We start from the raw sequence: 22,048 nt of genomic DNA on the forward strand, positions 1-22,048 counted from the left end.
CGTTGTAAGGAAAAATCATGGTCAAACTAAAGGCATGTGATACTTGATGTGCTGTAGATGCGAAAGATCCCACGTAACCAACGATGGACCGAGCAAGGGGCCGCAGTGGTTAGCATACTGCACTCGCATTCGGGAGGACGACGATTCAAACCCGCACCCGGTCATCCTGATTTAGGTTTCCCGCGATTTCACTAAATCGGTTCAGGTAAATGCCGGGATGGTTTCTTGAGAGGGCACGACCGATTTCTTTCCCCATCCTTCCTTCCTCTGATGGGACTGCTGAGCTCCCTGTTTGGTCCCCCCTCCCCGAATCAACCAACCAACCAACGATAAGTTACTCAAGTCCTCTGGCAAAAATTTAGACGTGACAACCACCATCAAACACGTTGAAGCAAAGTATTTTGGACTGAGCTCCCAAAGCTAAAATCTAGAAGTACGGATTTATGCATCTAGTTAATGAAACAAAGATAGATGAAGAAATTCGTGCATGTAATCGGAAAAGAGTTACATGGTCGTAGAACCTCCGAGAGTAGATCGATAGTTCAGATATCGTCACAGTGATGATATCAAAAGAGAGAAGAGATGAAAATACTACGACGGGCGCATGCGTTCAGTAAAAGGAAGGCACTCAGAGAAGAATGTCGTGAAGGTCTGTTTTTAATCATCCTCCTTAACTCTAGGCGCAGTATCGGCTTTCATAACCTGTAGCTGAAGGAGAATTCCTGCGAGAATACAGTCTGAATTAACTGTAAGGAAGGAGGATTAGTGTTTAACGTCCCGTTGATATAGAGATCATTAAAGACGGAATACAAGGTCGGTTTCAGAATGGGTGGGGAAGGAAATCGGCCATGCCCTTTCATGCCAACTATCCCGGCATTTGCCTTACTCGTTTTAGGGAAATCTCGAAAAACCGAAATAAGAATGGTCGGGCACGGATTTGAATAGCCGTCTTCCCTAATGCGAGTCCAGTGTGCTAACCACTGCGCTACCTCCGTCGGTGAACAACTGTGCCTCAGGCCTCCGCGGAGGACTTCTTTCTCATACAACTGCGCCTCAGTTTCTCCTACAGTATGCGACGTATGTTTTACAGTTTAAATTCTAATCTTTTTAGAAGTTCTGTGATGTTACTAGCTGTTACAGGAGCTTCAAAGCAAGACACTGCTAAGATATGTTAACAGTAAGGATATTCCTTCTTCTCTCGACGAGGCCTTCTGAGGAGGAGACCTATTCCAATTTTTCACATTCTTCTTTTTCTATACTTTTAACACAAATTTTCCTTTAACATTTTACTCTGATTCCTGTTTCCGTTTATCTATCCAATTTCATCCTTTAATCTTCATCTTCTTTTCTCGTAATCCAATTGTAACACATATTTGTTCTACAACTGTCTCTGTGTGTCGAGTCTCTTTTTACTGTTTAGTTTCTTTGTCGCCGGCCGGGGTGGCCGAGCGGCTTTAGGCGCTACAGTCTGGAACCACGTGACCGCTACGGTGGCAGGTTCGAATCCTGCCTCGGGCATGGGTGTGTGTGATGTCCTTAGGTTAGTTAGGTTTAAGTAGGTCTAGGTTCTAGGGGACTGATGACCTCAGAAGTTAAGTCCCATAGTGCTCAGAGCCATTTGAACCATTTTTTTCCTTTGTCAGTCATTCTTGGCCTACTGAATCAGCTTGTTGTTAATTTCCTTGAAGGTCTGTTAGGGGGGTTTGTTGTAATCGACTGTGTAAGAATAACAACCATCTCACTTACCGTTTCTGTTATATTTTCAATGCGGAAATATATTTCAACGTAACATCAGTTATCTGCATTCTACCGTTTTTACTTTCCAAGTATTTCGTTGATTAATTTTCTTTCCATTATTTCTAGATTAACATGAATATAACTCATTTCGCTTGCATATACATATTCTAGTTTCATCACGGTCTTACAAACCCTTTTTGATCTTAAACACTTTTGGTTGTACACTTTGAGGATGATATATTGTTTTGCTATCTTGTGCATCCTTGTGCTTTACACCAGATAATTTTCAAATGATTGCCTTGAATACTATCTTCCAAACAAGATGGAGTCATCTGCACAATAATAAATTGGGAAATAAGGACAAACAATTATTAAACTTCGAAATACATGAACAGTTAAGGGAATGTTGATGATCCTAAGATACTACTGACATTAACAAAATATAAAATACATTAATAAGTATAACAGTATTCCTTATAAAACAATTAAAAATCCATTTAATATTGTAACTGAAGGAACTGTAGAAATTCGTGCTAAACTAATAGTGAAATTGTTTCTTTGAAGGCATAAAACAATTAAACTTTCTCAGTTTCGACATTTTACTGTTTAAAAGTGAAAAACACGGAATACTGTACTCAGAATTTTAAATATGTCTCCTCCTAAAGCTGGTCCTCAGTTGTTCAGATTTAGCAATTTCGCAACGATGTGAAGTTTTAAACCGGCCAGACATGTTTGTGCTCTTTAGCAGAGATTATGCAGCGATAAAGACTTGTTACAAATTGGACTGGTATTTGAATATAGATCCGTGCAGGGGCAATCTTGTTTCGATTTAGAGTTTCAACGTGCAACCAGATGGCAGGCTTGGAAATGAACCAGCAAATATCTACACCTGTCACTAGTTCCCTGTGGTGTGCTTGGAAAGAGCGACCTGCGAAAGGCACGGATCCAGGTTCCAGTCCCGCTGTGACACACACTTTAAAATTAAATGATTACTTGTGACGTATGTCACAATGAAGTTTAATATTCTGACACATGTCTGCGGAAGGAACGCAGCTTAATTTGCTTAAGGTTGTAGTTACTTTTAAGTGACTATTTAAATTTCATTCTCTTCAAAGGGTCCACAACGCTTTAGCATGGTAGCTTTCCTAACTTGTAGTTAGTAATGTCCACATTCATAATCATCACTCGCTTTGTAATTTGTTTACAGTATTCTCTTCCTCAGTGTCTGCACTTCAGAATCATCATAATAAAAGTTCCAGGATGGAATAGCAATTTCTGTTATTATTTGAATCTATCTAACTACCACGTGATATTCAAGACACAAGTGATATATCCACATTACAAGATATAAATGCTGTTTTAGGTGTTGTGTCCTTTTTTATTCTCAGAGAAAGCCAACAGTGATTCACGGAAGTATCCAAATTTAACTTCAATTGCCTCATCTGTCTTTCGATATCTATATATTCTAGGAATTTAGAATTTGTTAGATATTCTGAATATCCAATTGCAAGTCACTGACCATTGATGTTGAGTAAATGATTGGAGAAGCAGTTGAACGAGATGGATAGTGTCTTGAAAATGGTTTACAAGACTGACAACAAGAAAAGCAAAACAAGAGTAACAGAATGTAGTTGAGTTACATCAGTCGATTCTGAGTGGATACGATTAGAAAATTAGGCTCTCAAAGTAACAGATGAATTACGGTATTTAAGCAGTAAAATATCTGACAATATCTGAAGCAATTGTAAGAAAAGCATTTCGAAAAAAAGAGTACTTGTTATACTGAATGTAAACAGATGAGCTACAATATTATGACCTTGTGATTGAGGAGGTACGTTATAACAGATGTCTACGAAGAGGTGTCACAGTTCTCGTAAATTTCGGAGTTTTTTTCTTTTTTTCTTTTTTTTTTTTTCGCCAGTAGCAGGCTTTCGACAGCGCGTCCCAGATATTTTCCAAGGCGTTCAGGTCAAAAATATTTGGGGGCCCAGACATCAGTGCGAATTCACTATCGTGCTACTCAAATTGCAGTCCACGATTCTGGCCTGATGGCACAGTCAGTTTTCCTGGTGGATGATACTACTGCCGGCAGGTAAGGTGTCAATCATAAAGGGATGCAGGTAGTCCGCAATAATATTCACATTGTTCACTGCTGTGACGGCGCCTCCGATTATTACGATAGGTCCCATGGGAGCCCAGATGAATATCCCCTTAGCACAACGCAGCCCCCAGTGACCTACATCCGCACCGCGGTGCATGCTACTAGCAGCGGTTCCCCTGGATGTAGGCTTATCCGGAAACGACAATCGACCTGATGTAGCAATAAATGTGATTCATTTGACAGGCAACATTTCCACGGCTCCAAGGCCCAATTTCAATGATGCCGTGTCCGTTGTAATCTCAATTGACGATGTCGTTGGGTATAAATGGGAACAAATAATTGTCGTCGTCTGCTGCTGTGATGAGGTGCGGTCGTCCAACACCGTGTCACCAATTCGTGGTTTCACCGTCCTCTAACCACTTTCCATAGATTCTCACGATAATATCACTTGGACAGCCGACAAGCTTCGCCGTTTACGATATACTCGTTCACAAATCCCTGGCCATAACAATCTCTCCTTAAGTCAGTGGATTACCCTATTTGTGACAGTTATCGTCGGCAGAGTGATTCCCCAGTCGTCTCTGCTTCACTTACATCCTTTTCTTACTGCGACGAGAGCCCGAAACGACGCCATATGGCACTGAGTATCTCGATGGGTAGTGATCACAACGTTTTCTGTCGTGAGTATGAATTTAAATGTTAGAAAGTATTTTCTGATGGTAATTGTCTGCAGTGTAGTACTGATACCTCCCAGGTAGCTGATCAAATGTGCACATCCTGGTATGCAGTCACCCAAATTCAGCAGGGAGGTGAATTAGTTACGCTTAGCACCACTTTCTTGTATGGATGTCGGAGACTTATCATCGCTATCAATGGTGATTTGAGGAGTGTGCACTAACGGGTCATGATTCTCCAAACTATTGTCGAGTCCTGCTGTTAACATTATTTCAGGACAATACTGTACAAGCATACCGTAACCCCTTCGTCGAAACTTTCCTTCAGGAAGCAGGAATCAACAAGACCGAATGGCTGGCGTTGTCTGCCTATTTGAACCCCACTGAGAACGCCTGGGACCAACTGAAACTTCGAGTGCACCCACGGAGAACACTCGTCACACACTGGAGAGCCTTATGACGGCCGCCCCTGAAGAGTAGGATAGCTCTAACTAGTATATCCTCGGCCACCTTTTAGGTAGCACCTTGATGAAGTTCCTAGAATGTTGGTAAGAACGAGGGAGAGCAACACGCTATTCGGTGTTAGCCACCAGCAGATTTTGATTTTGCAGACCTGCACTTTAGAAAAGCCCGCCTTCACTGTGGTTACAGTTTTGTTTCTATTTTGCAGTATAGTTAATGGTTTTTAAGATTTTTTATAGCATTATTCGAAGAAAAACAGCGACCTTTATAATACTATAACTCATATCAATACACACAGTCGTGATCGCATTTAAGTTGTTTATTTTCATTTTTAGATGACCTGTTTCCATCTTCTAAGAGGTCATCTTCAGATCTTACATTCCGTGAAGAGTACAATACAAAATGCTTCAGTTACAATCAAAATGGACACTACAATAAAATGTCCTATCAAATAAGTGCAGCTGGTATACCGTTGGTGACGGAAGGATCCCTAGGCATGGAGTAGCTACATTTGTGCAGGCGTGGAGAGCATTGCTAAATATGGCTCGGCTGCCTTTAGTTAATAACGGACGCCCCGAGCATTGTCTTTGGCGTAAAGTCATTGGCAGAAAATGACCGTGACACTTCATTACATTGTGCGAATAACATGTATTACACTGAAGCGGCGAAGAAACTGGTATCGGCTTGCGTATTCAAATACAGAGATAATTAAGCAGGCAGAATACGGCGCTGCGGTCGGCAACGAGTATACAAGACAACAAATATCTGGCGCTGTTGTTAGATCGTTTTTGGCTACAATGGCAGGTTATCAGGATTTAAGTGAGTTTGAACGTGGTGTTATAGTCGATGGGACACAGCATAGCCGAGTGGCGATGAGGTGGGGATTTTCCATTACGACCATTTCACGAGTATACCCTGAATATCAGGAACACGTGAAACCTCCGACACTGTTACGGCCGGAAAGAGATCATACAAGAACGGGACCAACAAGGACTGAGGAGAATCGTTCAACGTAACGGAAGTGCAACCCTTCGGCAGATTGCTGCAGATTTCAATGCTGGGCCACAAAAGAAGTGTCAGAGTGATAACTACTCAACGAAAAATCATCGATATAAGCCATCGGAGCCGAAGGCCCACTCGTGTACCCTTGAAGACCTTACTACATAAAACTTTACGCCTTGCCTGGGCCCGTCAACACCGACATTGGACTGTTGATGACTGGAAACATGTTGCCTGGTCGGAGGAGCCGCGTTTCAGATTGTACGAGCGGATGAAAGTGTACGGGTATGGAGACAATCTCATAAATCCATGAGCTCTGCATGTCAGCTGCGGACTGTTCAAGTTGGTGCAAGTTCTGTATACGAGTCCAGTCTGACAGGTATCTCTTAGGCAAACATACTGTCACCTGCATCCACCCATTCATATACATTGTGTATTCCGACGGACTTGTGCAGTTCTAGCAGGACAGTGCGACACCCCAAACGCCCAGAATTGCTACAGCGTGGCTCCAGCAACACTTTTCTGAGTTTCAACACTCGTGCTAGCAACTGAACGCCCGGGACAAGAACATTATTGGGCATATCTGGGATGCCTTGCAACGTGCTATTCAGAAGAGAACTCCGCTCCCTCGTACTCTCACCGATTTATGGACAGCCCTGCAGGATTCATGGTTCAAATGGCTCTGAGCACTATGGGACTTATTCTGAGGTCATCAGTACCCTAGAACTTAGAACTATTTAAACCTAACTAACCTAAGTACATCACACACATCCATGCCCGAGGCAGGATTCGAACCTGCGAAAGTAGCAGTCGCGTGGCTCCGGACTGAAGCGCCTAGAACTGCTCGGCCACCGCGGCCGGAGGATTCATGGTGTCAGTTTCCTTCCAGCACTATTTCAGACATTAGTCGAGTCCAGGCGACGTCGTGCTGCAGCACTTCTGCGTGATTGCGGGGCCCTTCACGATATTAGGCAGTTGTACCAGTTTCTTTGGCTCTTCAGTGTAGATGTATAATTATTAGGAGTTCGGTCTTTGAAGAAACAACGAAGGTTGTTAAAGAAAAACATACGTTACGAAAAGCATTGAAGTAGAGAAACAGTTACTACACAATGACAGGGCTGATTTAACCACGGGCTGCCCTCTGCAAGGCCTTCTGGTAAACGGAAACGTATACTTAGCAAAGATGCCAACTTGGTAACCATGAAGTCGATATGCGTTCCACCATTAGTAAAAAAGTTTATTAATTTCCACTGGCAAGAACGACGCCATCTAGGAACCATGGAAACGTTGTGAAATCGATAACTACCGCTAAGAATTGTACGTAACCATCTGCAACTAGTATAATACGGTTATGTAATGCGTATTTCACATAAAATAGTTGCTTGTTATGTCGTTACGTTTAGCCAGGTATAATAGTTCTTCGTTTAAATAGCCGAGTTACTCCTTACAAGGAAAATAGAGACCTAAGGCATGGATTGCAAGACATACAGCCACTTTGTGCCAGTGTAATTTACATGTGTGTATCAAGAGTGCACTAGATTCCTTAGCGAAATAAGTTTTAGTCGTAAAGAGCGATAAAATTAATAACAGTGATAAGGTGGTGCAGTAAGTGCTATCTTGTGTAGGCTTTTGATAAATATTTACATCATCATCATCAGTGTTCTGCCTAAAGGCAGGTTTTCACATGGTAGTTCTCCAGGCTGTCCGGTCTTCTGCCATCCTCCTCAGGTCTGCATAATTTCCCCTTCCCTTTATGTCGTCTATCAACTTGTATCTCATTCTTCCTCTCAGTCTTCTCCCACAAACCAATCCTTCCAAAGCATCTACTAGCAAGCACTCCCTTCTCAATGACTGTCCCAACCTGTTCTTTTTCCTTTCTCTTACAACCTTCAGCAGACATCTTCTCTCACCAACCCTTTCCATTACTCTTTCATTACTCACTCTTTCCATCCAGCTTATTCTCTCCATCCTCCTCCACATCCACATCTCAAATGCTTCTAACCATTTTTCATCCTCTCGTCTCAGTGTCCATGTTTCTGCCCCATGTAGTGCCACACTCCAGACAAAACATTTGCCAAGCCTTTTCGTTAGTCCTTTATCTAATTTGCCACATAAGAGTCTCCTCTTTCTGTTGAATGCCTCCTTCGCTATGGCAATTCGAGTTTTCACCTCCTGGTGACATCTCAACTCTTCAGTTATTGTGCTTCCGATATATTTAAATTCACTTACTTGGCTAATGTTGGATTGTCCTACTTTAATATTGGACAGTCTGCATCTTGTGCTGATGACCATACTCTTTGTTTTTGCTGTGTTTATTTGCATCCCATATTCCACACAAGCTTCATTCAGATCTTTGAGCATGTTATTCACTGTCCGCTCACTTTCTGCCACTAATACCATGTCATCAGCAAATCTTAAACATTCTATTCTCTCTCCACCAATACATATTCCTGTTTTTCCATCTAAGCTTTTCGCAATAATCTATTCAAGGTATACGTTAAACAACAGTGGGGAAAGGCAACAACCTTGTCTAACACCTCGGCCAATGCTACTTCCTTCTGACATTTCACTTCCAGTCGTTACCCATACTTTCTGGTGTAAATATAGATTCTGTATCAGTCGTCTCTCTTTCCAATCTACTTCTTTCCTCTTCAAGATATCCATCACCTTGTTCCACTGAACACTGTCAAAAGCCTTTTCTAAATCTATAAAAACAGCAAAGATTTCTCTACCCTTTTCCATATATCTTTCCCCTGTAGTTCTTAGCAGGCCAATAGCATCTCCTGTTCCTTTTCCTTTTCTAAATCCGAACTGCTCCTCTTTATATGTACGTATAATCTGCAGTTTGTTATAGCGTTCCGTGTGCATAGACATAAAATTTATCATTAAATAACCATGTCACTATCTAAAGACGTTGTTGTATAATCTCACAATATTGATAACAGAATATGTACGCAACTTTTATACAAATGTTAAATACATCTATACATCAAGAATCCGAATGACTTTAGATCGTAGATAAGTCTTAGCTGCGAAGAACGATAAAACTAATAACAGTGAGGAGGTGATATAGTGAAACACGTTTTTCGAAACTGTTAGGTGTATGTTTACGTTATTATTTGAAATATCATCGACTGAATGCTAGAATACAGTACTATATTTACCTTTCATAAAATGTATGTCTGTTAACTATAGGCTAAAATTTGAGAGGGGAATTACAAAAATTTGCTAAATATTCCATGTATGAAGCGTACGTGTCTTAATGAGCTTAAAATATCTAAAGTAGTAAGATAATCAGTAGCACAGGAGTCGGACAACTGGTGGCCCTTATTTAAACTGAATTTTGAAAATACACGTACGGATGGAATAGGGCAATATCTACTGCCCATGAACGTTATTGCGAAAGACAAAAAACTTTACTCAATTCCCCAAAAAGGATTCTAAATGACGTCAGGTCATACAAAACTCTTAGTAGCCTAGGTGTGTCAAGTTAATGACAGTGATGACATAGTGCAGTAAAAGGCTAATTATAGCCATTAGGTACTAAATTTAAATTACATAAAAAGAAAAAGCAACCATTTAAATATGAACTACAGTACTGCGGAGGTTGTGATATACAGTATTATTTGCGAAGTATTCAATGAATGTTACGTGCATATTTTAAAGAATATAAAAACATTTTATGATGGTAAGTTGTAAAATAATAAGTATTTCTAGGAAGAAAATTAAAACTGGGGTATAATGATCACATCAGAATTAACTATAGTAAGATAGGTCATAACATACACTAACTTATGTGAAAGAAGAATCTAGCTGGCAAACTGTCAATGTGAAGAGCTGCGAACTTTTACATTACTTCATCATAAACAGACAATGGGCGAGGTATCCGGTATTCAACTACCAGCATCCGAGCCACATTTAGCAGTGTTCTCCACGCCTGCACAGAGTAATCTGTTCCATGGCAACCCTCCCTAATATGAAGATGGTGCCTGTCCTTTCGGGCATATCCGCAAGAACCGATACTATCTTCATAAAGTTAAGGCTAATGGGCCATTGACCTCCTTCTTCTGTGTTGAATGCACACGCGTTGCCCGAGCTCTTACGGGACTCGGTAAGATTGTCTCCCGCGAGTAATGAATGTAATGTGGAGGTACACTACGAAGGAAGAGTGTTCACATTAAGTTGGGAATGTGGGTCTCACGGGGAGCGTGCAAGGGATAAATCTCTGCAGTCGCTCTATCCTCTGTGCCCTCGGTGGCTCAGAGGGTAGAGCGTCTGCCATTTAAGCAAGAGATCCCGGGTTCGAGTCCCAGTCAGGGCACACATTTTCAACTGTCCCCGTTGATGTATATCAACGCCTGTCGACAGCTTAGGGTCTTGATTTAATTATCATTTCAATGCTCCCTACGGTCATAAAGGGTATATCAACTGCGTTTTTTACTACATTGTCTTATTTTAGTACGCGTTTCGACTGCAATTGAAGCGTTATGTGTTATTCCACTTCACAGAATGTAAGGTTTGGAGATGATGTCTTACAGGAACGATACCTCTCGTCTAAAAATAAATAACTTACATGCACTCAAGACTGCGTGTATAGAAATACCGGGTGATCAAAAAGTCAGTATAAATTAGAAATCTGAATAAACCACGTAATAATGTAGATAGAGAGGTAAAAATTGACACACATGCTTGGAATGACATGGAGTTTTATTAGAACAAAAAAAAAGAAAAAAAAAGTTCACAAAACGTCCGACAGACCTCTTGCGCGCGTCGTTTGGTGATGATCGTGTGCTCAGCCGCCACTTTCGTCATGCTTGGCCTCCCAGGTCCCCAGACCTCTCTCCGTGCCATTATTGGCTTTGGGGTTACCTGAAGTCGCAAGTGTATCGTGATCGACCGACATCTCTAGGGATGCTGAAAGACAACATCCGACGCCAGTGCCTCACCATAACGCCGGACATGCTTTACAGTGCTGTTCACAACATTATTCCTCGACTACAGCAATTGTTGACAAATGATGGTGGATATATTGAGCATTTTCTGTAAAGAACATCATCTTTACTTTATCTTAGTTTGTTACGCTAATTATTCCTATTCTGATCAGATGAAGCGCCATCTGTCGGACATTTCTTGAACTTTTGTATTTTTTTGGTTTTAATAAAACCCCATGTCATTCCAAGCACGTGTGTCAATTTGTACCTCTCTATCTACATTATTCCGTGATTTATTCAGTTTTCAAATTTGTACTGACTTTTTGACAACCCGGTAAGTTAATTGTTTTTAGTCTGATGAAGTTTATTCTATTATCACTATCTGCTCCCGTTGAATACAAGCCTACACATGTTCGCAGATATGAAAGTGACGCAATAGCATATTTCATTCCCTTATAAGGGATGGCCGTGGCATGCGATGGGGCATTCCACTGGACTGAACCTGCCGACATTCGTGTGTAGTTCTGGCCGTAGAATGTCTATAGTGTAAATAGTTGCACATATCTGTTTTTGATTAAATACTTAAACCAATTTTGTCGTTTATTTAATGCATATGATAATAATAACTGTGCGGGCAAAATAAAATTGGCCTCGAAAATATTTCATGCACCTTAAGATAGGCAACCCCTTACGTCATCACATATGGGACAGATCACGTAAGTTTGGTTGCCTATCTTAGTCTGCGTGAATGTAATTCAGTAGTGAATGAGATATTATGGTTGGAGAGAATTCGTAGTTGTGAATTTACTTTGGATGTGTATATCAACATACGGTCATCAGTACTTACCACGGACGTAGCAAGCAGCTCTCGCTTGAAGTGCGGTAAAGCCTTGCGCTCGAGCAGGTCGAGGTGCGCCTGGCAGCGCGAGTACGAGTAGGGGTATGTGAGCGCGAACTGGTACACGTCCTCCTCGCGGTCGAAGGCGAACGCGAAGCTCAGCACGTGCTGCTGCTGGTGCTCCGGTGACCGGTAGTAGTACACGTGCTTGTTGGGCATGCGCTGCCTGCAACACACCGTGCCATCTATGAATTCTTCGCCTGTTACCCTGAGAACAGGATAGGGTTGTTGTCTCAAGCGGCAGTTTTTATTTTTCATGTCGGATGTCAGGCGGTTCTTGCGATCCACTAGCACATTACAAGGATAACGACCGCAATAAAAATGATAATTAAAGCAGAGACAGAAAGATGAAGCTCCGAAACTCACATAAGCTAGCATACCATCTGACAAACAGGTAAGTAACAGGAAGAAAGGTTCAATCGAAGGGCCATTTCGTAAACGTACGTATTATTACAGGGTGTACAAATCAATAACTTCACTTTGTGCTAGCAATACTCAGTATCATATATTAGATTTGTTTTGTTTGTAAACGCTACAGTCACTGAGACAAACACCAAATGAAATATAGTTTCAGAAGGAAACTGTCATTTAACTTAGAAGATACACTTATATGCTGTTCAGAATTCTCAAGCTGTTTCCTGCAGATAGAATAGGATAACAGTGTTTGACTGTTGGAATGAAAACTTGATAATAACTACAGCTGGTTGGAGCCTAAAACGTAACTGCTGAAACTCTAACATGAAACTTTGTTTGTACAGCGAATTTTGCAGGCATAGGTGAGGTAACAGTAATAAAACCTAGCATCTTTTGTTTATTTTTATTCCATAGAATCATATTGTATCGAATCTCGGAGTTACTCGTCAAGTCAAAGTTTTCCTCGTCAGAAATGTGTAATAGCAATTATTTGCTGTGTAATTCTAAGAACATCTTGTAGAAGTCTTTACCAGGATCTTGTAACATTGACAACTGCGACTAAATATATTTTCTGTGTAATATTACTTGTCGTACGTCACACAGTGAGTACAAAACATGTGTCAGAAACGTTAGAGATTCTATATGAAGGTGAATCCGAACATCCTGGGTTACGGATATAAAAAGGATTTATTATTCATGGCACAAAGATGAGGCTTTACCCAATCACATCTACATTTGCAAAAATTCCTTGATATGACCACCTTTAGCTTCCATGCCTCTACCGGGCCTGCATTCCATAAGTTTACACTTGTTATGGAGAACTTAATGTGTGTTCCATGTTTGGTCATATCCATTTTGGACACACACCCTCCGGACATCTACAGTGGGTACAGGAGTTGAATATACACACGATTTTAAACATTCCTAAAGAACAAAATATCGTCGAATTCATATTTGGCGATCGGACAGGCATGAAATGGTTCCCTCTCGCCACTCTACCAATCCGCCTGATCAGAACCTGGTTATGGAAATACTGGAGAAATGTCTGCGCAAAGTGAGATGGCTCACCATCGCGCACAAGACACAATCGTCTGGATGACGCCTTGAGGTAGACTAGCAAGTACATGAAGCAACTAACATATGAGAAACTGTGGATTCATTTGTCCAGTAATACGTGGCGGAAAGAGGTGGGGAACATGATATAATCATCGATGATTCCACACCATTGTCGTACTTCATGAAGGTTTTCTTCAGCCCGAACGCGATTATTATACACTCATGGAAATTGAAATGAGAACACCGTGAATTCATTGTCCCAGGAAGGGGAAACTTTATTGACACATTCCTGGGGTCAGATACATCACATGATCACACTGACAGAACCACAGGCACATAGACACAGGCAACAGAGCATACACAATGTCGGCACTAGTACAGTGTATATCCACCTTTCGCAACAATGCAGGCTGCTATTCTCCCATGGAGACGATCGTAGAGATGCTGGATGTAGTCCTGTGGAACGGCTTGCCATGCCATTTCCACCTGGCGCCTCAGTTGGACCAGCGTTCGTGCTGGACGTGCAGACCGCGTGAGACGACGCTTCATCCAGTCCCAAACATGCTCAATTGGGGACAGATCCGGAGATCTTGCTGGCCAGGGTAGTTGACTTACACCTTCTAGAGCACGTTGGGTGGCACGGGATACATGCGGACGTGCATTGTCCTGTTGGAACAGCAAGTTCCCTTGCCGGTCTAGGAATGGTAGAACGATGGGTTCGATGACGGTTTGGATGTACCGTGCACTATTCAGTGTCCCCTCGACGATCACCAGTGGTGTACGGCCAGTGTAGGAGATCGCTCCCCACACCATGATGCCGGGTGTTGGCCCTGTGTGCCTCGGTCGTATGCAGTCCTGATTGTGGCGCTCACCTGCACGGCGCCAAACACGCATACGACCATCATTGGCACCAAGGCAGAAGCGACTCTCATCGCTGAAGACGACACGTCTCCATTCGTCCCTCCATTCACGCCTGTCGCGACACCACTGGAGGCGGGCTGCACGATGTTGGGGCGTGAGCGGAAGACGGCCTAACGGTGTGCGGGACCGTAGCCCAGCTTCATGGAGACGGTTGCGAATGGTCCTCGCCGATACCCCAGGAGCAACAGTGTCCCTAATTTGCTGGGAAGTGGCGGTGCGGTCCCCTACGGCACTGCGTACGATCCTACGGTCTTGACGTGCATCCGTGCGTCGCTGCGGTCCGGTCCCAGCTCGACGGGCACGTGCACCTTCCGCCGACCACTGGCGACAACATCGATGTACTGTGGAGACCTCACGCCCCACGTGTTGAGCAATTCGGCGGTACGTCCACCCGGCCTCCCGCATGCCCACTATACGCCCTCGCTCAAAGTCCGTCAACTGCACATACGGTTCACGTCCACGCTGTCGCGGCATGCTACCAGTGTTAAAGACTGCGATGGAGCTCCGTATGCCACGGCAAACTGGCTGACACTGACGGCGGCGGTGCACAAATGCTGCGCAGCTAGCGCCATTCGACGGCCAACACCGCGGTTCCTGGTGTGTCCGCTGTGCCGTGCGTGTGATCATTGCTTGTACAGCCCTCTCGCAGTGTCCGGAGCAAGTATGGTGGGTCTGACACACCGGTGTCAATGTGTTCTTTTTTCCATTTCCAGGAGTGTAGTAATTGAAAATCCCATCACTTAAAGATCCAGCCCCAGATGTAAGTGACGAACATGCTAAGAACTGTACACTGCCGTAGTATGCATTGACAGAAAATTACTCTTGGCAGAAAGTCTGCCTCATTTAATGCTTGCGCATGCATTTTCATGAAGAGCAGTCCAGATTGTCATACTCCATCTATTCCCGCATTTTCTTTGCAGAAGATGATGTAGTTTTATCCACAACACGAAGAACCCGGTCTTCAAGCTCAGGTATTCGTACATTGTGTGATATCTCATCATCTCCAATTCTCTTCTCAAACGAACTTGTCTCTCTCACCGCCCGATGAAGTACATGCACAAGGTATTTGTTTACCAGGGTAAGGATCAGCTTAAAGTTGCCAAGCTGCGCCACTATTTCCATCTGATAAGTCGTATGTCGAATGCATATACATAATTTCAGACACTGAATTCATCGGTGTCATGTGTCACGATGGAAGCTACTCTAAAACTGAATAAACGATAATCATACAAAACAAAATTAGCGCCATCAATAACTGTTCACCCACGTTCATTTGAACTTTAAGTACTGTTTTGAAGTCAAGAATAAATCGATAATGTTTCTGTCACACTTTTTATACATTCTGTATAGTTCTCTTTCAAACCAACGCCTTATTTCATGCAGTCCATTCTAGTAATGAGAATAATCTACATTAAAGCTTAAAGTCACACATTTTTATCCATAAAGGTGTTCATTATTGAGTAACACGCATTTACAATTGCATTTTAGCAGGCATAATAAGTGTAACTATATATAAAGCACAATATCAGAAGAGTCTGGAGGAGGTGGTCAAGTACTTCTACTCCACTGACGAATTTCTCAGCTCTGCCATTTCGTTTACTTACTATTATCGATAGACCATAACTTGACTGCTAGAATTCGGCACAGCTTCAGTGCAGTAATTAGATAAATGAAAGCAAGCTCAGCAAAATGTTTCTGTTTGTGACGATACCTGACTACAGCTAACATATAGAATTATCGTACACAGTTTATTATGTAGACAATTGCAAGGTAAAATTAAGTTTGTTAATATAAATGTGTAAATGAAGTAAATAAACATTTTAGACATCATAGAGGTGCTTCTGACATAGGAACGATTTGGAACGTTAGCATATTAATTGTTTTGTAAATATCCATTATTTATTTATTGACAAGTTCCAAAATCATGGAGATGTTATCGCTGAGGAGTCCACGTTATGTGATCTGATCTGATCTAGGCCACCTAGGAGGTGTACTGCCAGATATTTTAAGATTATTATTATTTTCATTGAATGACAAACAGTTGTGTAATTGACAAATCATGAAATTTTCTGACTCTTTGTGCGCAATTTGTTATGTATCACGCAAGAGTACGTCTTCAACAGCAATAGTATTCAGAGGGATACAGGATTCCTAATGTTTTGGCGAAAATAACATAGCTGAAAGTGAAACCGCACATTTTATATGCTGCAACACAAGCAAAACTGTAGGTGTAAAGTTTTTTATAATTCTGCTATAATTAACGCGCTTTTATTGCATATGGCCTCCCTCCGACAGTTAACACTTGCATTATTTTCCCTGCACGTGCCTATCAGGCTTCTTGCGTACATTTTTATCGCAGTTCAGCCTAGCTCGGAACAATGGCTCAACTAGCGGTTCTTTCCCAGCCATCACGTTGGACCCGTCGCGTAAAAAATGTCGTAAAACTTGAACGAGAATTTCCTGCCATAACTGAAACAGAAGTTGCGGGAACTCGGCTCGAACCAGACTAGCGCCCAGCAGCCGCAAAACTTCTCGTTCACCCCAGAAATGAATGACAGATGCTATAAAAGTTCTCCATTGGTTCTGAGAGGAACTTCAGTTTGTTTTAATGCTTACTAAGGCGGCCCCTGAGAACTTTTCAGGAAGACGTAACGACGGCATTTGCATTTCTGCGTACAGAGACAAACTGTTAGCTCTTATTGTGGAAGCAAACGTATTCATTGGCTTATCGCAGTTTCTTAAACCAGAGTAGAACGAGCTTATCATCGCCAGAAGTAAAAGCTGGGCAGACTTTCCTAAGCAAAAAAACTGATAAAATTTATAAAACAATGTGATTGGCTTTTTGTTATTGTCACCCAAACAGAATGTTTAGTGGGCAGTGAGATGAAGCTTATACTGACTTACTTATGATACTTCAAGCAATAGGACCATTCTAGAGATAAAAAGTCTTAGCTTGAACTCCTAACATATACCTGAATTGTTGAAAACGGCAATTCAGATAACTATGGCTGGCTGAATTCTTGTATAAAATACTGGAAGAAGCAAACCACGCTCAAATAAAGTAAAATATTCGGATGCTAATCTTCGAGTGTACACACACACACACACACACACACACACACACACACACACACACACAGTAAAATACGAGCTCTTAAACCTAATATTCAGGTATGTTCGGCAGCCTGAGCACTGGTAACAAAAAAAAATCGAAAGAGTTTTCCACTATGGAACATCTCAACATCGACGCTCTAGCAGTTTAGGACGGAGTCCTGACATAACAAAACAGAGAACAAGTCCTCAGATAGTTGCATATGTGCTCTTGTCAAGAAATGAAATGTAGTGAACTAAAACCTGACTTTCCGAGAGCAGTACGTTACAAGCACCTTATCCGGAGGAGGCGAAACTCATATGTCAATGGGGAACGCCCTATTCGAAGTCTGGTGAGAGCTGCAACGTCATGTCTTTTGTGCTGGGGAGAAGAAAGCTACGCCCAATTTACTGATTTGTCAAGTTGCAGTTTACTAGCAGTCACTTCCAACCACTCAGTCTCCCTCTGATACTTGACACGTCTTCTCGAAACTAATACCTTAGTTTGTACGGTGATTGCACTGTGAGATATATTAATCACCTCACGTGCTTGTTTGGCGTGATGTGTCTGGCCGGTTATTACATCAGATAGTCACGTGGTTTGATACCCTTCAGAGTGAAATTACTTTCCCCAGTGTCTGCAAAAGGAAGACAGAGTCCTGGACGCAGTTCATTCGTCAGTCTGCAGGGTATGGCTGCTGAACGGCCTTCAAAACACTATGTCAATGAGAACAGATGACGAATTTTTCAGCCAGATTTCTTCAGTTCAGCGTCAAACTCAGTGTATTTGTTTGGCACGTGTATCCTGAGGGCATGATTAGGCAAAATAATTGTATAGTCAACCGCGACCCTGTATTTGCATCCATCACAGTACAACGCCATACTACGCTAGAAATTCTTACTAACCTTTAGGACTCTTAGGCTCAGTTTGTCCAAATACTGCCTTACCCCGACTTCAAAAACTCGCATGTCTCGTACGCGGCAGTAATACACAAGATCAACAAATTCTGCGGTGTGAAAGCCGGTGAGTGTGAATGGGCTCAGATCTTGCAGGCGCTTTATACCGTGAGCAGCTGCCGCCGGATAGCTAGGGGCGGCTCCTTCACCTATGCTCAGGGACTGGGTTTAGGCTGGTCATATAAACCCCATTAGCTAGTCTTATGATACCATGGTTTAATGAATCAAGGATATTAAGTGATGATCGTGCGAACCCATATTAACGCAGCCACAATCCAATAGAAAGCGAACAAAGCTGCTATAATATATTGTCCCCGAATCTTCCCAATGTCACGTTTTAATATATTTACTGATTCGAGAGCTTTTCCTTCCTGGTCATTCAAGAGACGAAACAGTGTTAGTATTTTGTTAAATATAAAACCAAAAACTCTTACAGACGTTTTTCAGGTTTTTTTTTCATTCATTGGATTTCAGAACATTCCATCGCACAATACAGTTTGTTTTGACAGTTGAGAGTATACATAAATTTAAGTCGTATTCTGGTACGAAGTTACATAGCCTGAACAAAAGACGGATTCCGACATAAAATAAATTTTGCAGCCATATTATTCAGAAAAGAGCAAAAAAGACCAAAATGAAACATAGGATACACAGAGGTAGTGTACTATGAAAATCCTACTGATACCACAATAAGAAATGTTAGATGGCCGTATGTACACATTTTGAGTATTCCCAATGCAGTCCATATTACATATTATGCATCGAAATTATTTACAAATTATTCTTTTATGTCCTGTAAGAACTGATTCAAAGGGTGATAGAGAATTGAATATCTGTACAGGTCTGTGAGTATCATCTACATAGAACATGATTTCGCTATACAAGAATCAGATTTGGATATTACAGACATGCGTATAAATTCACCAGGATTCAGACACATACATAGAGGAGGCACGTAATGACATTCATTTATAGTCTGAGAGTTGCATATCCTGCTGAGTAGCTCGCATTAATATAATTGGTAATTTTACCTTCATCTCATTTGGAATTCTTATTACTCAGCTTCCATTATATTACCAAGAACATCAGAACAGCTGCCAGCCGGTGTGGCCGGGAGGTTCTAGGCGCATCAGTCTGGAACCAAGCGACCGCTACGGTGGCATGTTCGAATCCTGCCTCGGGCATGGATGTGTGTGATGTCCTTAGGTTAGTTAGGTTTAAGTAGTTCTAAGTTCTAGTGGACTGATGACCTTAGATGCTAAGTTACATAGTTCTCAGAGCCATTTGACCATTAGAATAGCATCGCAGGGGGCTATGTCGGGATGCTGGTATTGCTAACGAAAAAACGACATTTTTTGAATGGAGTGAGTGACTGATTATTTTGCAAATTTTTTTTGTTTATTTATAGACTGTGTCATACGATTGTGATGTCGTGTGTAAATAAACAAAAAATTGTTAACGAACTCGTACAGTATTTCATACATTACTTCATCGTTAGATGGTAAAAAGGTTTGGAGTCTGCATGAGAACTGATGACCAAGAGCCCGACGATGACTTTATATATGTCTATGTCATACGTGTTCTGAGGGCATTGTGGAATATGTGGTTTGATTCATCTTCCTCTCCGCAAACACATGGAGTTGTATCGATTCCAATGATTAAATTTCAGCCGTGCTGTTACTGTCGTGAAGCTCCTCGATGTTTGTGTATTATTATACCATAATATTCCGTGAATCGTGGGGTAAATAGACGGGTAGCGACTGCCTTTGATTTCAGAAGCCCTCGACCATTCCTGTTGCCAGTCTGATGACAACCGCTTTCTGAGCATGAGTATTATGTCTGTGACAGCGAGTTTACTGTATTAAACAGTTCCATTTAGAGATGGTCATTTGCTAGGACATCTACTTGTTCGTTTCCAGGTATCCCAGAGTGATTTTTCATCCATACTATCACGATGTTCCGATAGTTTCTCTACACTCGAAACACAGTGTTGATAACTGCTGCAAATATGAGGTTGGTGCATTTATTATTATGTTTTCTGGTCAGTTGTAGGGCTGTCATACCATCAGAGGTTGTGACTATTCTGTCAGCTGTGGTTGTCTGTGCAAATAGCATGGCTCCCCAAATGGCAATTAGCTCTGTGATCATAATAGTGGTGTGAGGCTCTGGCTTGTATAGGCCTTGTCGTTTGCTTCCGGATAGCCGATAGATACCACCGGCCATGTCACTAAACTTGGATCAATCTATGTATGTCCTTATTTTGAAATGTTAAAACGGTCCTGGTGTTAATCTGCTGAGTTCACGTTTCGTATGTTCTGCTGTTGTGCGGTAGAACAGGACTTTTCGCACCTTGTGTCTCAATGCTTACGTCTCCTCATACTCAGCTGCGACGGGTGGAAGTTGCTTATTTAGCCGATACCTTCCGCACACAGTAGTGTGTAAATGCCCGAATATTTTCCTCAAGGGGCCCATATTCGTCGAAACAGAGCAGCAGAAGAAATTTCTTGCAGAGAAATGTTAGTCGCAGCTTTAACGATGGTGCATTCGGTGTAACTAGTAATGCGTCAGTTGGAATTGACAGGAACAGCCCAGTAACTATACGCAAGGCTTTGTGCTGCATAGTGTTTAGTATTTGGAACGTGATCTCTGACGGTGAACCATAGGACATGTTTCCATAATCGGAGTGTGTCCTGAGTAGGGACTGTTATGAAGACTTCGCTGTCTGCCGATCAGAGCCCCACCATACTACAGTCATAGCTGTGATGAGTTTTGGGAAATGGAAGCCTGTGGCGAGTAAAGATCATTAGTGTTCACTTGCTATCAGAAATTTCGAAGCCACAGCTCATCCATCCGTATGAGAGCTGTGTGCATATTCACATGACAGGACTGGAGATGACTGTCCTGTGGGATTTATGTGAGATGTGTCTTAGTTAAGCATAGTCAGTATAATCAGGGCTTTCCCTTGGGAGAACCCGATCTGGAGTTCTTCCAGCGGAAAGCGCCGTGTACTTACGCTGTTGTCCTCTTGTAATCCCGACTCGTTTCCCTTGTCCATTATGCCAAATGGAGCTATCATACACAAGAATGATTTTAGAAGTTCGTCGGATGGTGGAGGTGTTTGCATCTCTATTGTCAGACCGTTTCTTATGTTCCTTATTACATTCCAAATATTGGTTGATTGTCTAGACTGCAGTGCAGAAAGTTTCGCAAATTTTTTTTGTACTTGGATATTTTCTTGGCTGTAGCTTTTGCGCTCTTAAGAACAATATAGTTTGTATAGTTAGAGAGAAATTTGTACTCCCATAATACTTCCCCTTGCTCCTTGCATCACAATATAAATCCCACCAACAAGGCGATGGCCTCTGAGCAGTGCACGTACATCCACTTTAAGGTACTGAGACTACCGCTGCATCACTTATAAGCGATAATCAGACCCCATAGTCTCCTTCGGGATCCTCAGTTTTCATGATATATTCCAGTTTTTCTTCTAGTAGTGTTTAATATATGTTTCGGTTGGCTTTGTCTGTGTTCCATTTCCGGCAGGTTAGGCTATGCTCAAGTCTGCTGCCATCGGGAAATAATTTAGTTGTACAATTCGTGTTAGTCAGCCATCATTTAGTACTATAACCTTTTTTGAATCTAGGTCATCCACCAGTAGTTTTCCCATTGTGTTGGCAGTTCTGAAACTCCACTGTGTATAGTGGCTGTTAAAGTAATCAAGCAGCAAAGGGAGAGTCACAATGGAGTCAGTTAGTGTTGTTAACTGTTGCCTGGAGAGTCTATCGTTAGGCACTTTGTATGCTGAGAC

The 22,048-nt window shown here is 42.0% G+C and overlaps 1 protein-coding gene across 1 annotated transcript in view; it reads right to left on the reverse strand.

Annotated features, from left to right (window-relative positions):
• Positions 1-358: 358 nt before the first annotated feature.
• Positions 359-22,048, reverse strand: part of LOC124722558 (cytosolic carboxypeptidase 6) — a 551,886-nt gene continuing 530,196 nt past the window's right edge. The window contains exons 4-5 of the mRNA XM_047247699.1: positions 11,752-11,968; positions 359-427 (exon numbers count right to left, since the gene is read on the reverse strand). Of these exons, the coding sequence (XP_047103655.1) occupies positions 359-427; positions 11,752-11,968 (286 nt within the window). The remainder of the gene's footprint in view (positions 428-11,751; positions 11,969-22,048) is intronic.

The sequence above is a fragment of the Schistocerca piceifrons genome, chromosome X (genome assembly GCF_021461385.2).
Source record: "Schistocerca piceifrons isolate TAMUIC-IGC-003096 chromosome X, iqSchPice1.1, whole genome shotgun sequence".
In the NCBI taxonomy this organism is placed as follows: Eukaryota; Metazoa; Arthropoda; class Insecta; order Orthoptera; family Acrididae; genus Schistocerca; species Schistocerca piceifrons.